General features: G+C 39.6%; 1 protein-coding gene across 2 annotated transcripts in view; it reads left to right on the top strand.

The window, feature by feature from the left end:
• SNX25 (sorting nexin 25) overlaps nt 1–15,763 on the top strand; it is a 143,169-nt gene that overhangs the window by 104,767 nt on the left and 22,639 nt on the right. For both annotated transcript variants that reach the window (XM_021938986.2, XM_003899418.4), the window contains exons 10-11: nt 6,820–6,984; nt 14,110–14,241. In XM_021938986.2, coding sequence (XP_021794678.1) covers nt 6,820–6,984; nt 14,110–14,241 — 297 coding nt within the window. The remainder of the gene's footprint in view (nt 1–6,819; nt 6,985–14,109; nt 14,242–15,763) is intronic.

Genomic DNA, 15,763 nt, shown 5'->3' with positions numbered 1-15,763 from the left:
GTCAGATACCTATGAGTTGGGTGATGTTTCTCCTCTTGAGGTTCCAGGATAACTTGGGGTTCCTGGCCTGTCAGAAAGTGACCTTCTTTACTTACCACAGTTCAGAAACCCTGTACAGGAACTGTGTACACAGTATATGAGGCCAGTTTTCTGAGGGCTTTATTGGCTTCATAAGTCAAGTTTGATTCCTTAAAGGAAAGCACACCATTCCAGTCAAAGCCTTGGTAAAATAACCACTTTTTCCAACTGTGCCCTGTTACAAAAGAAAACAAATTCTTATTGCACTTATGCAAATAACTATATTGCCATAACTTAAGAATACTCAGAGATAGTTTCCAAATTCTAAAGAAAATCAGGTAGAGAGAAACAAGTATGCTTCAAATTTTGTTCATGGGAGTATACTATATTGCTAAAAGCTGTCAGTAGCTCAAAAGAAAAGTTACTTTGACTTTGAAAAGCAAAACAAAGGATTAGCAATATTTTAAGCAAAACGTTAGAAAGATCACTCCAGTTCCCTGTTAGTTCCATTCATGCAGTTAATTCCTGTCCTGCTTGACATTAACGAACGTTTTAGCTATTCAAGAGTCCTGAACATTTTTCTTCTATTCTGATGTCACAATCTCCAAAGTTATCAGAAACCTGCATTTAAGAGCACCTGTTAGAGCCTTATAGCTGATTATAAAACCACCTTCTAAAGAGGACCAAAACAAGACAACAATTGTTTATGGAGGACCAAAAGTTTTAGGGTAGCCATCGTTAAAGACACAATGGACAAGGAAATCTGTTACCTCTGTGGCACAAAGTAATTTTAACACAACAATTATAATTACTACTGATAACCTACATTAAGATATATCAGAATTATAGGAGTCTCCCATAACATTGGAACATATACCAATAACTTATTTATGCAAACATAGCCCAAAGAAAGCCGAACAAGCATTGGATTTGACAATGCTTCCTATATGATTTTATACCAAATAAGCCAAATTTTACTTTTATATTAGTGTGCTATTAATGTTAAACTCAATTTTTAATAAACCTGGTAGACACATTTACCCAATTTTAATGTTTGACCATAAGGTAAGATTTTTATAGACCCTTTTTAACCCTTTATAATTTTTGTTAAGGAGCAGGTTAGTGCTTTAAGAAAAACCCGTTGTGCTTTTATTTTAATGCTCAGTTTACAGAAAAACTGGATGATACTCCCTCAACTTTAGCCAATATGTTTACACACAGAATTTCCTTTACAATTAACCTTCCAAAACTTGCGTAAACCTTCTTTTTTATTTTATTCAACTTAAAACAATTCTTTAACCTTTTAATCTAGGTAAAAATCCACATTCCTATGCCTCCTTATAATCTTTTTACTAAAAGTATATGTAAAATGTTTTTTCAATAGTCTTAAATACATATTACACTGTTAACTTTTAGCAACCTTTACTTTTGTTGGTAAGTTTGGGATTTTAATTATGTACCAGGTGGAGAGCTGAGGACCTGGACAGAAGTGCAGATAAGGTCTGACTTATTCCAGCATTTGACTCTGTGTGGCCTGGGCCTTCTCTAGCTGTGAAGCAGGCAGGTTGTACAGCTAAGAGTTATAGTAGCATTTTATAAAGCATTCAGGAGGCTTAATCACTTTTAAATTGTACAACATTTCTTATATGAATTCCCTTTTATAAAATTTTTCACAACTTACACAGACAATCTCTGACATGCCTCGACTTTCTGATTTGTTGTAAACATCCCTCTCTTTAAACAATCAGTTAATTTACCTTAGGACAAGAATTTACCATATAAGATACTTTTTTATATAAATTATCTTTTCTTTAATATCATTTGCATAGCTAGGGGGTATGGCTAATTTCACATGTCCCCAGGCCTTATCTATTTTTATGTATTAACTTAGTTTACAGTGTAGCTTTGAAACAAAGATAGTAACAATCCTTTCCCAAAACAAACTTCCTTTATGTCTGTGGACTAGACTGCCTAAAGCCACAAGATTAGAAGTTAGGGTATTTCACTAAATAGTTCAAGATGCAGCTAACTTTATTAGACCAATATTAATGTTTCATTTATTAAAAAATTACACAAGCAAAGATTATTCTGTCTGGGCTGAGTTATAATTTTGTAGCCTGTATGCTAGATTTTGACACCTTACAGTATTTGGCAGAGATAAGTATGAAACTGCTTGATCAATAAATGAAAGCAAAAATGTATGCAGGCAGTTCTTAAGACATTTCTGATCTTACTGTGCCAGTACGTAGTAAAGTCTCATGAACTGAAAGATTGCATAGCTTTTACTTTTCCCGTAAAAATATTTGATTTAAGCACTGATTTTTATTAGGCCAATTAATTAGAGCTCTTTTAGTAGACATTGCACACAACACATGTATAGCCACACAGACACCCAGAAGAAAATCCAGTAGTTATAACATTTTTTTTTCTAATTTCCCAATTGGATTATTGGCCTTTGGGTGAGGCCCTTTAAGAACAAAGGCTAGGAAAACAATTTCCATGGCCTAATAAACAAGTGTAGCTGGAAGACAAAGACAGATTTTGAAAGGTACTTATTCACCTCTAATTCCAGGGTTCCATAAGGGAAACAGAGATTTTTTCCCAGAATGGGATTTGTGGCACTTTTTTGGTTTTCCCAAGGAGCCCCAGGCCACCAGATGTCATTTTAGGATCTTTCATACATGCACCAAGAGTGGCAAGACAGAGTGGAGAAAAGTAATTCAGTTGACTGGGAAAAAGCCTTTTCCAGGAAAACAAGATTTATGAAGAGGAAAACATAAAGGCCTTTTAAATATACTCATAGCTTGGATATTCATTTTAATTAAGTTGAGTGCTCTTATCGGGGTGAGGGTGGAGGTTAGAGTTACATAAATGTCATGCCAAGTTAAATTAAAGAATTGAGTTATGTGTAGGAATTCCCAGTGATAATGAGAGGGATTTTCAGAAAAAGATCCCAGATGCTGTTTGATCTGTGACAAATCAAACATGGAGAAAGGGACATGAATGCAAGCAGTGCCTTCAACCCCAGCTGCTTCCCGGAGGGGGAGAATGGCAGATTGACTGGTTGGAGTAGTTTTTGAACAGGTAACAGGTGGAGAAGGAGGAGGAGCAGGATTTGGGACTGAAGGCTTGGGGGCAGGAGGGGCCACTGGGGTGGAGGTTTGAACAGGCGAGGAGCAGATGCAGGGGAATAAGAGTACAGAGGAGATCCATCTGCAGGTTCAAAAGGGGTTTCCAAGGAGGGAGTTTTGGAGGAAGGAGAGACCCAGGGAGGGTTTTCCTTAAGAAGAAGGATTTCATGAGGGGTGCGAGCTTGACATAGGGAGGGTTGGGATCTAAGGTAGAAGAAAGCCTGAATATAGAGAACCACTTGCCATTTGCTATTTGTGGTTATAAAATTGTCAAGGTCCCTGAGAATTTGAAAGTCAAAGGTGCCGTTTTTGGGCCATCAGTTGTCATTATCTAATTTATATTGGGGCCAGGCTGTATTGAAATGAAAAACCAAACGCTTTGGCTTTATGCTTCTTATAAGCCAAGTTTGGAGAAGTTGTGAAGGATGTAGGAATGTGGGATTGTTTGGCACCCATGTGGACGAGTGAGAAGAGGCTAAGGGTGTCTGTTATTTTGTTCCAGGCATCCCCAGACAAAAGACAGAGACCCAGAGTCCTCTTTCCAAAAGAGGACGGTTAAGCTAAGAAGAAATTGGGTGTCCCCAAGATTTCTTCTAGTTTAGTCCCACTGGTCCTCTGAGGATCAGGACGGCAGACCTGACTTTCCTGGGTACTGTGAGAAAGCCTAGGGAAGGCAGATTTTACCAGTTGGCTGGATTAGTGTCTGATGTTGGATGTTCCGGTTGGAATCAGCAAAGGGCCTCTGACTGGAGCCGCATAAGGAAGACAGAGAGAGAGAGAGAGAGAGAGAGAGAGAGAGAGAGAAGGGAGGATGAGGGAGGAGGAGGGGACAAAGATTAGAGAGCTAAATACGTGTTGCGGGCGGTTGGAGGTGGATTCCTGAGACCTGAGGGTTTTAAGAACCCACCTGTGAGTAGCCCCAGCCTGAGCCTCACAGTTCACTTCAGGTTAGTTGTCCTCCTCACACAAATCACTCGAAAAGTGAAGTGAGAGACAAGACAGGGTGGGTGACCAGAGACTCAGGATCCAACAGGACGGGCTGCTGCTGCCTGAGTTGCAAGAGAGTCTCTATCCCCAACACCCATCCTAGGTTTCAGCATCAAATGTAAGAGTTAAAGAAAGGAAAGAAACATGAAAAGTGGCTTAACAGTCAAAGACAGGTTTATTTGGGAGAATAAACCCGAGAGGGGCTTCTGGCCGATTTCATTCAGGAGCACTCTCTCTTACAGACGAAGAGTAGTTATTGGTTTTTAGGGTGATAGAGCTTATCACAGGCTTGGAATGTTTCTGTGTGGAGAAGAAGTTTATTGCAGGGTTGGAATGTCTCTGGTCAGAGGGAAGGTTATCTTGGGGCTGACATCTCTCTGGCTGGAGGGTTATCTCAGGGCTGGCATGTCTCTGGTCAGGGAGGGATTTATCTTAGGGTTGGAATGTTTCTGGTTGGAGATGGCATTTGTGGTTTATGGTCTTGCTGACCTTAGCCATTAGGCTGATGCCCTTTGGATTTAGGCAGTTTTTGGTCAAGGGAAACTTTTAAATGGTGCTGCTTGTCCAAGATGGCGATGCTCCTACTCTGTCAGCTAAACCACACGTTAAGTCTAGTTTTCTTATAGCGTACGCAATTATTTTGGATAGCTCCAGTTGCCACCTCTTATTTACTGTTAGTGACCCCTATGAGTTTTAAGGTTTGTGCGAAAAGAAACAAATTGTTTTATAGTCATCTTACATAGAAAGATTATGATTTGTCTTGGATTTTTTCTTTCTGCCCAGTTCACTATCTCCAGCCCTGAGGACTCAAGTGCTTGCTCTTGATGGTATTAGAAGTCATCTTGGGGTCTCCGAACTGTTGGTTGTCTAAACTTCATATACATTCTTTTTTTTAAGTTTTGTTACTTGGTCCTTTACATGTAAAATCACTGAGCTGATTAGTCCAAAATTCACTATTTATTGCATTTTATTTTTGATAGGTCACAGTTTGTTGTATCTATGTTATCTCTCTACTTCAGAAATTAAGATGGTTAATTTTACAGCAAATGCTGTAAAAGAGGCTATTCAAATTAATTAAAACATCTATACTCAGCAGATACATTGAATAAGGATGTGAACTGACATTTGATGTGAGGTGACAGTAAACAAATAGGAAAAAGTGTCTCCTTTCACCTAGGATTCAAAGAGGACTGATACATAACTGACCTTTCGAGAACTCCAACTCTTTGTTCCAGTAATCTCTACAAGTGGGAACTTTAGGATATTTATCCTAGGAAAATAATTAAAATGTAGAAAAAAGTTTACGTGTTTGTTTTTGTGCATCTGGGACAGCAATAAAGCAGAATCAACCCATAACAGGAGCATCGTTAGGAATGTGCCTCATAAATTCTCAATGCCATTGTTATTCTAATTATTCTCATACAAGGCTGACTTAAAAATGATAATTTTGAAGATGATAATACTCTCAATACCCAGCATTGTGTGTTATGTGAAGAAGGCAGAATACCCATTCAAATAAATACAAAGTATGAAATTATATATCATTTATATATATATTTATAGACAACCAATTAAAAGAACATATGGGCTGGGTGCAGTGGCTCACATCTGTAATTCCAGCACTTTGGTAGGCTGAGGCAGGTGGATCACTTGAGGTCAGGAGTTCAAGACCAGCCTGGCCAACATGGTGAAACCCTGTCTCTACTAAAAATACAAAAATTAGCTGGACATAGTGGTGAGCACCTGTAGTACCAACTACTCGGGAGGCTGAGTCAGGAGAATGGCTTGGACCCGGGAGGCAGAGGTTGCAGTGAGCTGAGATCACGTCACTGCACTCCAATGTGAGCAACAGAGTAAGACTCTGTCTCAAAAAAAAAAAAAACACACACACATGCAAACAGCCTGTTTTTCTATGACCATTGGTACTTTATTCTTCCTTGAAAAACTTTTAATTTACTGTTTGTTACGATTACTGAAAGTTAGAACAAGAAAACCTGGAAGAAAGTTAAGGATAAACTGGAAGCTGGATCTCAGCAGTTCTTTGCAGTGCCCTGCATGCTGTTGCTGCTCATGAATCTAATTCCTGTGCTGTTGGGTAATCTAGCCAGACGTTTCCAAGTTACAGAGTTCTTATGACTATTAAGTCACTTTCAAATGCTATTTTACTTGTAAAATAATATACCTATTGATTTGTAGAATATATCAAGAGAAGGACTGAACAAAGTATGTACTGAAAATACTTTCACTCATGGGAATATGGTAATTTTCTTTTATTGCATGAGTTTTTAATAATATACTTAGGAGACTGGAAAGAAGCCAAAAGTCAGCGTCTTGGTTGAAGATTAGGTACAGAATATCAGGTCGGGTTGGGAAGAAAACTGAGTTGCCGTCCCTTGTTCTATGCAGATTTCCTTAGACGTACCACTTGGGAAATAATGGCATGGGATTTCCCCCCCTTTTTTTAGGCTATAAAATGTTTCCTTTTTGCAATTCTGAACACCATTTACTTTGGTTCCAAAGACTTTGATTTTTCTCTTTACTGAGAAAAAGCAGTCTGAATTTTCTACTTTGGTATTCTTTCCTTCCTGAAATGTAGTATTTTGCAACAGGGTATCGTGACAGATAATAATTACTGAATTTTCTATCATTATAAGATATGGTGGTATGTGACTCTCCCCTCCAGGGCCCAAGAGATGAGGCTGGTGAGGAAGCCGCGGATGACAGTACCAATCGGATCAATGAACAAGCCAGTTTTGCTGTAAACAAACTGCGAGAACTAAATGAGAAACTTGAATATAAAAGGCAAGCTCTAAATTCTATTCAAAATGCACCAAAACCTGACAAGAAGGTAACTCTTTGCTTTCAAGGTTGTCTTTGAAAGTTTACATTTGTCTAATTTGGTAGTTTTCAGTTGAGGTTGAGAAGTGTCAGTTTCTTTTAAAATAATTTTAACTATGCGCAAGTTCCATTGTTATTTTTTTGCTTCTAGGATAGAACTAGAAACCATTTGTTGTTAATCTCTTATGGTTTGGAGTTCTTTCTCAGTTTCAGCTGTGAGTAACTCTGTTCTTTGCATCTGCTTTGCCTACAGGGCCTTTGGGGAACAGGCTAAGCTTTCTCTTGTGCCAGGGTCATTTCTGGAAGTTAATTAAATACTCGAGGACAATCTTTTGAAAAAAAAATGTTTTCTTTTAACTGCTGCAAGTGCAATTTAGGGAACTTTACAGTATTGTACAGGAAATAAATTGTTTTGCTAGAAAACAACAATTTGAAAGTTTAAAAATGTACAGCATCTCACTAATTGACCTTTCTCAAACCCAAGCTGTGGTGTGGCTTTTTGCTTTGTGTTTTGCTCCTTAGAATTAAACAGGAGGTTTCTCTAATATAGATATGGCTGATGCACTTTGGTCTGCCAGATTGGTCTCTGGCACTTTCTGAATGTGTGTTTGAGGATTTCAAGTGGTCAACATGAGAGCAACTTAAAATAAAACAATTTCAGTGAGTCACAGTGGGTTTTCTGTGAGCATGTGCCCAATCCTATTGAGCCTTCTTTAGTACTCTTTTTGTAGACATTCAAATGCTTTTGTAGTAGGAGAATATTCCTGAGACAAGGTGTAAGAAAAACTGGTATCATGAGCCTGTCAGCAATTTACAATTAAAATATCTATTAATCTATAATCCAGTTACTGTCTAGTTAAACAGTGAGTTTTCTTCAACAAAGAAAAAGCAAAAGAGAAGGAAGAAAGACCTGCAAAGGTGTGTCATCTTGGTTAGTAGTAATATTTTTACAAAATTACGTAGGAAGAAGTTTAATGAGAGTGTCACATTCATAATCATTGGTGATGGGCTGGCTGCACAATGAGATTACATGCCTGTAATCTCAGCCCTTTGGGAAGCTGAGATGGATGGATCGCTTGAGCCCAGGAGTCTGAGACCAGCCTGGGCAACATAGGGAGACCCCATTTCTAGTAAAAATTAAAAAAAAAATTAGCCCAGCATGGTAGTGCATGCCTCTAGTCCCCAGCTCTAGGCAGGCTGAGACAGGAGGATCTCTTGAGTCTGGAAAGTCAAGGCTGCACTGAGCCGTGATCACGTTACTGCACTCCAGACTGGGCAATAGTCTCAACAACAACAACAACAACAACAAAAACCCGTGGCCAGGTGCAATGACTCACGCCTGTAATCCCAGCACTTTAGGAGGCTTCAGAACATCGTGAAACCCCGTCTCTACTAAAAATACAAAAATTAGCCCTGCGTGGTGGCAGGTGCCTGTAATCCCAGCTATGCAGGAGGCTGAGGCAGGAGAATCTCTTGAACCCAGGAGACAGAAGTTGCAGTCAGCCAAGATCATTCCACTGCACACCAGCCTGGACAACACAGCAAGACTCCATCAAACAATCAATCAGTCAATATTAATCGTACTCTGAAACGGAAACAAATGGCCAGGTTTCCTGGATTGTCATAAGAAATAGTTCATTTTCCCCCTTACAGGGAGTCATTCCCAGTTACTACATACAGAACTCAAAAGCCTGATCGTCTTCCCAGTGACAAGAACATGTCTGAGATGATCCACAGAATTTGCTGGCATGGCAGATAATCAGTATCTGCAATGTGGCATGTTCTTTAAGAACAGCTGTCTTATTTATTCTGGATTCATCTCATTATAAATTAAAATGCATCTATGGATAACAGTATGAAAGACGAGCTAGAGAATGTCCATTCAATTATTTTCTGCTTGGTTTGTTTGAAAGACATTCTTCAGCCCTTCTTAAAATAACTTTTGATAACCATGGAATAAACATTCTTAGCTCTATTATATTTCATAGATATTATATGAAAGAATTGTCAGGAAACGTGGAGCAGTTCACTGGTCCTATGGCTTAGTTTGAGCTCTACTCTCTAATCTACGTTTGCTATGTAATCAGATTGTCCACAGGCTGCTCACGGAGCACTCTGCTTCTGGCATTTGCGCACGGGACAGAAAGGGCCCCGAGGATGGAAGGCAGCTGATCCTTCTCTCCAGAAGGAGACATAGTCCTCCTTTTGTGTTTTACTCATGTTGGTAAAAAAATCAATAATTAATTTTTTAAAAATCTTAAGATTGGCCGGGCGTGGTGGCTCATGCCTGTAATCCCAGCACTTTGGGAGGCCAAGGCAGGCGGATCACCTGAGGTCAGAAGTTTGAGACCAGCCTGGCCAACGTGGTGAAACCCCCCCTCTACTAAAACTACAATAATTAGCCAGTCATGGTGGCGGGCACCTGTAATCCCAGCTACTCGGGAGGCTGAGACACTAGAATCGCTTGAACCTGGGAGGTGGAGGTGGCAATGAGCCGAGATCACACCATTGCACTCCAGACTGGGCAACAGAGTGAAACTCAGTCTCAAAAAAAAAAAAAAAAACCCTAAGATTGATGTTGAAAACGGTTTTGGCAATCTAGCAATTAACACACTCTACCCCCAATATCTTGTAATAGTAAGACTTTTCTGGATTAAATATCTAATTATTAATCAGATCATTTTCCTGTAAGTATACAGTGGTGCAGACTTCTCCTCAATACAGAATGCCAGTGGTTTGCTTAACCCTCCTTCTCTCAGGCCGGGCGCGGTGGCTCAAGCCTGTAATCCCAGCACTTTGGGAGGCAGTGAGCGGATCACGGTCAGGAGATCAGAGGCCATCCTAGCTAACATGGTGAAACCCGTCTCTACTAAAAATACAAAAACTAGCGAGTGGTGGTGAGCGCCCTGTAGTCCCAGCTACTCGGAGGCTGAGGCAGGAGAATGGCCTGAACCTGGGGCTGAGGAGCTGCAGTAGGCGAGATCAGCGCCCACTGCACTCCAGCCTGGGTGACACAAGCGAGACTCTGTCTCAAAAACCTCCTTCTCTCCACAGACCCTCTGTACTGGCAGTGTAATTAGCCGCCAGATGCATTAAAGCTATTGTACTTTTAGTTTGATTCCCTGGGAATTTACTGCTAGGGTTTTGTTTTGTTTTATTTATTTGTCTTTGTTGTTGGGAGCCGGAGTCCTGGCTCTATTGCCCAGGCTGGAGTGCAGTGGCCCGATCTGCAGGCTCACTGCAGGCTCCCTCCTGGAGTTCACGCCATTCTGCCTCCCAGCCTCGGTGTAGCTAGGTTACAGAGTAGCCGCCACCTACGCCCGACTTAATTGTTTATTTTTAGTAGGAAGCGGGGTTCACCGTATTATCAGGATAGTCTCGATCGACAAATGATCCACCATCTCGGCCTGAGAATAACTGAGATTGGCGTGGTGCTCACACCCGGCCGGTTTTTTTGTTTTTTTCCTTTACAGAGATTTTGTGAGTCTGGAGCAAACTGTCCAATTCTAGGGTAATGCTGGGAGTAAACCATTAACCGTGAAGAATCTCAGTAACACAAGTGATGAGTAAATGCATGGTGCTGTGCTAGTCACTGAAGACTCAGTGTAACATAGAGTCTGACGCCTGCCCTCAAGGAGCAAATATTCTGGTTATGGAATTAAAACAGACATGAAAATAAAATGATCACAGTACTTATTGATGATAAAATGCAGGACAATGGCATAGGCAAGGTGTGCTTCCTATAGGCTTTCTGAGGAAGGAAAGAGCCCTTGAACACTGCATATTCAGGAGAGTTTTGGAGCAAAGCTGCTGTCCTCAAACTACAGAGTTATATAACTTTATAGGCTTTCTCATAAAAGAGATCTGAAGAGATGGTGAGTGTGGCATTTAAAAAATATTATTTATTTTTGTAAATTCTGGGAAAATATATATAACATTTACCATTTTAGCTATTTTTAAATTTTTATTTTTTATTTCAGTACATTTTTAGGGAGCTGGTGGTATTTGGTTACATGAATAAATTCTTTAGTGGTGCTTTCTGAGATTTTTGTTGCACCCATCACCTAAGCAGTGTACACTGTACTCAGTTGTAATCTTTTATCCCTCATCCCTGCTCCAACCCTCTCCCGAATCCCCGAAGTCCAATGTATCATTGTCATGCTTTTGCCTCCTCATAGCTTAGCTTCCACTTATGAGTGAGAACATATGATATTTGGTTTTCCATTCCTGAGCTACTCCACTTGGAATAATAGTCTCCAAGTCCATCCGGGTTGCTGTGAAGGCCATTATTTCATTTCTTTTTATGGCTGAGTAGTAGTCTATGCTCCATACAGACCACATTTTCTTTATCCACTTGTTGATTGATGGGCATTTGGGCTGGTTCCGTATTTTTGAAATTGCAAATTGTGATGCTATAAACATGCCTGTGCAAGTATCTTTTTTGTATAATGACTTCTTTTCCTCTGAGTAGATGCCTAGTAGTGGAATTGCTGGATCAAACAGTAGATGTACTTTTAGTTCTTTAAGGAATCTCCATACTGTTTTCCATAGTGGTTGTACTAGTTTACATTCCCCCCAACCGTGTAAAAATGTTCCGTTTTTACCACATCTACTCCAACATCTACTATTGTTGTATTTTTTTTTAAATTATTATGGACATGCTTGCAGGAGTAAGGTGGTATCACATTGTGGTTTTGATTTGCATTGCCCTGATAATTCCTGATGTTGAGCATTTTTTTTATATGCTTGTTGGCCGTTTGTACATCTTCTTTTCAGAATTGTCTATTCGTGTACTTAGCTCACTTTTTGATGGGATTGTTTGTTTTTTTTCTTGCGAATTCGTTTGAGTTTTTTGTAGATTCTAGATATTAGTCCTTTGTTGGATGTATAGATTGTGAAGATTTTTTTCCCACTCTGTGGGTTGTCTGTTATTTCTGCTAATTATTTTTCTGTGCAGAAGCTTTTTAGTATTTTGCAACCATCACCAGAACTTTTCTCATCATGAAAAACTGAAATTTTGTATCTATGAAACAGTAGTTCCCCATTTTTCCCTCTCTCCTGCTCTGGAAAAATCATCATTCTATTTTTTATCTCTATGAATTTAGCTACTCCAACTACCTGATGTTAGTGGAATCAAGCAACATTTGTCCTTCTGTGACTGGCGTTTTTCACTTAGAGTAATGTCTTCAGGCTTCATCCATGTGGTAGTGTGTGTTAGAATTTCATTGCTTTTTAAGGCTGAATCATATTTCATTGCATGTTTATACCACATTTTGTTTTGCTAACTATCCAGCAATAGACACTTGGTTTACTTCCACTTCTTGGCTATTGTTAGTAATGTTACAGTGAAAGTGGTTATACAAATACCTCTTAAAAAGATCTTGCTTCCAGTTCTTTTGGTATATACCCAGAAGTAGAATTGCTGGGTTCTATACTAATTCTGTTTTTAATTTTTTGAGGAATCATTAAACTCTCTACCACAACATCTATACCATTTTACATTCCCACTACCAGTGCACAAGGGTTCCGATCTCTCCATGTCCTCCCTGCCAACACTCGTTATTTTCTTATTTTATAGTAGTCATCCTAATGGTTATCAGTTGGCATCTTATTTTGATTCTGATTTGCATTTCTCTAATGATTAGTTATGTTGAGTATCCTTTCATGTCCTTATTGGCCATTTGTGTCTCTGGAAAATGTCTGTTCCAATCCTTTGTGCGTTTTTAAATTGGGTTGTTTGTGGGTTTTGTTGAGGTTTAGGAGTTTTCTATATTCTGGAGATGGAAACTCTGTCAGAGAGGTGATTTGCAAATATTTTCTTATATTTTGTGGTTTGCATTTTTACTATATCAGTAGTGTTCTTTGATGCACAGTTTTAAATTTTGATGAATTCCAGTTTGTCTATTTCTTCTTTTGTTGCCTGTGCTTTTAAAGTATCATAACTAGTAAATCATAGCCAAAGCCAATGTGATGAAGCTTTTCCCCTATATTCTGTTTTTGTTTTTGTTTTATTTTGTTTTGTTTTGTTTTGTTTGAGATGGAGTCTCGCTCTGTCTTCACTCCAGGCTGCAGTGAAGCAGCACAATCTCAGCTCCCTGCAACCTCCAACCCCCAGGTTCAAGCAATTCTCCTGCCTTAGCCTCCTGAGTAGCTGGGATTATAGGCACCCCCCTACCAACCTGGCTAATTTTTGTATTTTTAGTAGAGACAGGGTTTTGTCATGTTGGCCAGGCTGGTCTCCAACTCCTGACCTCAGGTGATCCACCCGCCTCAGCCTCCCAAAGTGCTAGTATTACAGGTGTGAGCCACTGTGCCCTGTACCCGGCCCCCTATATTCTCTTTTATGCATTTTATGATTTTTAGCTCTTTTGTTTAGATCTTTAATCTACTTTGAGTTAATTGTTGTATATAGGGTTAGGTGGCAAGGGTCCAGCTTCTTTCTTTTGCATGTGAGTATCCAGTCTTCCCAGCATGATTTGTTGAAAACACTGTTCTTTCCCCCATTGAATGGTCTTGACACCCTTGTTGAAAATCATTTGACCATATATTATTTCTGGGCTATATTCCCTGGGTCTATATGTTTGTCTTTATGCCAGTACCACACTGTTTTGATTATTGTAGCTTTGTAGTAAGTTTTGAAGTCAAGAAGTATTGAGTCCTCCAACTTTGTTCTCTTTCAAAATTGTTTTGGCTATTTGGGGTCTCTTGAGATTTTATATGAATTTTGGGATGAGTTTTTTTTTTTTTATTTCTGCAAAAAACTGTTACTGAAATTTTGTTGGGGATTGCATTGAACCTGTAGATTGCTTGGGGTAGTACTGACAGCAATATTAATTCTTCCAATCCGTGAACATGGGATGCCTTTAGAGATATTTGTTTTCTTTAGTTTCTTTCATCAGTGTTTTATAGTTTTCATTGTAGAATTATTTCACCTCCTTGTTTACATTAATTCCTAAGAATTTTTCTTAATGCTATTGTAAGTGGAATTTTTTTCCTAATTTTGTTTTTGGATTATTCACTGTTAGTGTATTGAAACACAGCTGATTATTCTGTGTAGACTTTGAATCCTGCTACTTCGCCAAATTGCGTAGTTTTAAGTGTTTTCATAACTCCCAGGATATTTTCCCTGTGGCAGATTGTTTCCAAGTTGAGGGATGAAATAATCCTAATAGAGAAAGAACGCACAGACCTTCAGCTGCACATGGCAAGAACAGATTGGTGGTGTGAAAACCTTGGCATGTGGAAAGCCTCCATCACCAGTGGAGAGGTAGGTTTGAGTGCTTTTCCTCTTAATTTATTTTAAAAGTTTGACTTTATTAAAAAAGATTTTATCCTCAAGAATGAAGATTGAGGGTAGAAGACTTATGCTCATTCTTTTAGACCATATTTGTCCTACCTTCCTTCCCCCATAATTTTCACTCTGGTTCCCTCATGACTGGGAACTATACAAGGCTGCGTGGTGTAGATCTGATCTCACTCCACTTCAAACAGCACGTTTTTCCTGTTCACTGGAATTGAAAGCAACTTTAATGTCCTTGAGTTAGCCGTTTATTTTTCCATTGAGGGTTGAAATGAATCTTGGAGATGAAAAACTAAAAATGTAAGTGCATCTGATTGTTTCATCCTACTGACTTCAATTGCTTAAATTTCAGTATCTCTAAAATCTTCAATGAATATATTTTTTGAATTGTTTTGCTGTTTTTTTTTTTTTGAGGGATATGAGATAAGAGTTTGTAGAATATACTGTATCCCTTTTCATTTGTCTATAAAAATAATTTCATTTAGGAGGAAAGATGCTTATAGGAGTTTACGTCATTACTGTTGACAACTTCCTTCTCCCCTGCCCTACCGTCTGTCAAGTGGAAACCTGGAGATGAAAGTCATAGAATGTGGTCGTTTGCATAACCACATTATATGCAAATATCAAGGTCCTGAGCAAGAGAGTGCTTTTTTGGTCCTCAATGGTATTTCATATGACTTATCTTTGTTCTTCCCTGCCTTTCCATCAAGCCAGTGGCTTGACACTCTTACAGGGGTTGGGAGAGGGTCAATTCACAACCTTAAATTTATCTCTAGGTTGGATAGCAAAACAAAGCATGTTCTCCAAGACCTACCCTGAAGGGACACACAGTACATGAGAGCCTAACCAGGTGCCTGCTGCATGTCCTTGGCACTTGCTGGTGCTCCCATTAAGCTAAGCTGCTGAACAATACACATTTCTCCATGGAAGGTAGGGAACAGTGGATCAGGGAAGGTCATGCCCAAGCTCGGACTCCCACATAGAAACCCTCAGTAACTGCAGGTAGTTATTGTTTGGGTGGAAGTGTAGGAAGGTAATGGGCTCAGGGGAATGTAATGGCAAAAGCTGCTACAAGAGGCTGCTGGAGGACAGAATACAAATTCTGTTATCTCCTAAGTTTTGCTTAGAGCTGGCCCTGACACTTCACAGTGTATTAAAATCATCTTCCAAAGGCAAATATTAGGGGAGGCAGAAAGGGAAGGAAGGAACGGAAACCATCACAGGGCTCTGTGCCCTGGCAGTCAGTTGCTGCTAAGGAGCTTGCTGAGGTACTCTGGCCGGGGAAAAGATAGTGGAAATGGGAAAGGGGTACCTGACGTCTGGAGCTCACAAAGCAGTCCCAGGAAGATGTGGAAGATGCATTTTCATCAAGCCAGACATGCCTGTATTCTGTACTAGCTGACTCATCAGAAGTGTGGTCTTAGGAAAGTCAGGTACCCTGTCTGTACCTCTACTTCCCTATCCTTACAGTGGGGTGATAATCCTGCCT

The sequence above is a fragment of the Papio anubis genome, chromosome 3 (assembly GCF_008728515.1).
Source record: "Papio anubis isolate 15944 chromosome 3, Panubis1.0, whole genome shotgun sequence".
Taxonomy (NCBI): domain Eukaryota; kingdom Metazoa; phylum Chordata; class Mammalia; order Primates; family Cercopithecidae; genus Papio; species Papio anubis.
This window is presented reverse-complemented; position numbering and strand designations above follow the sequence as displayed.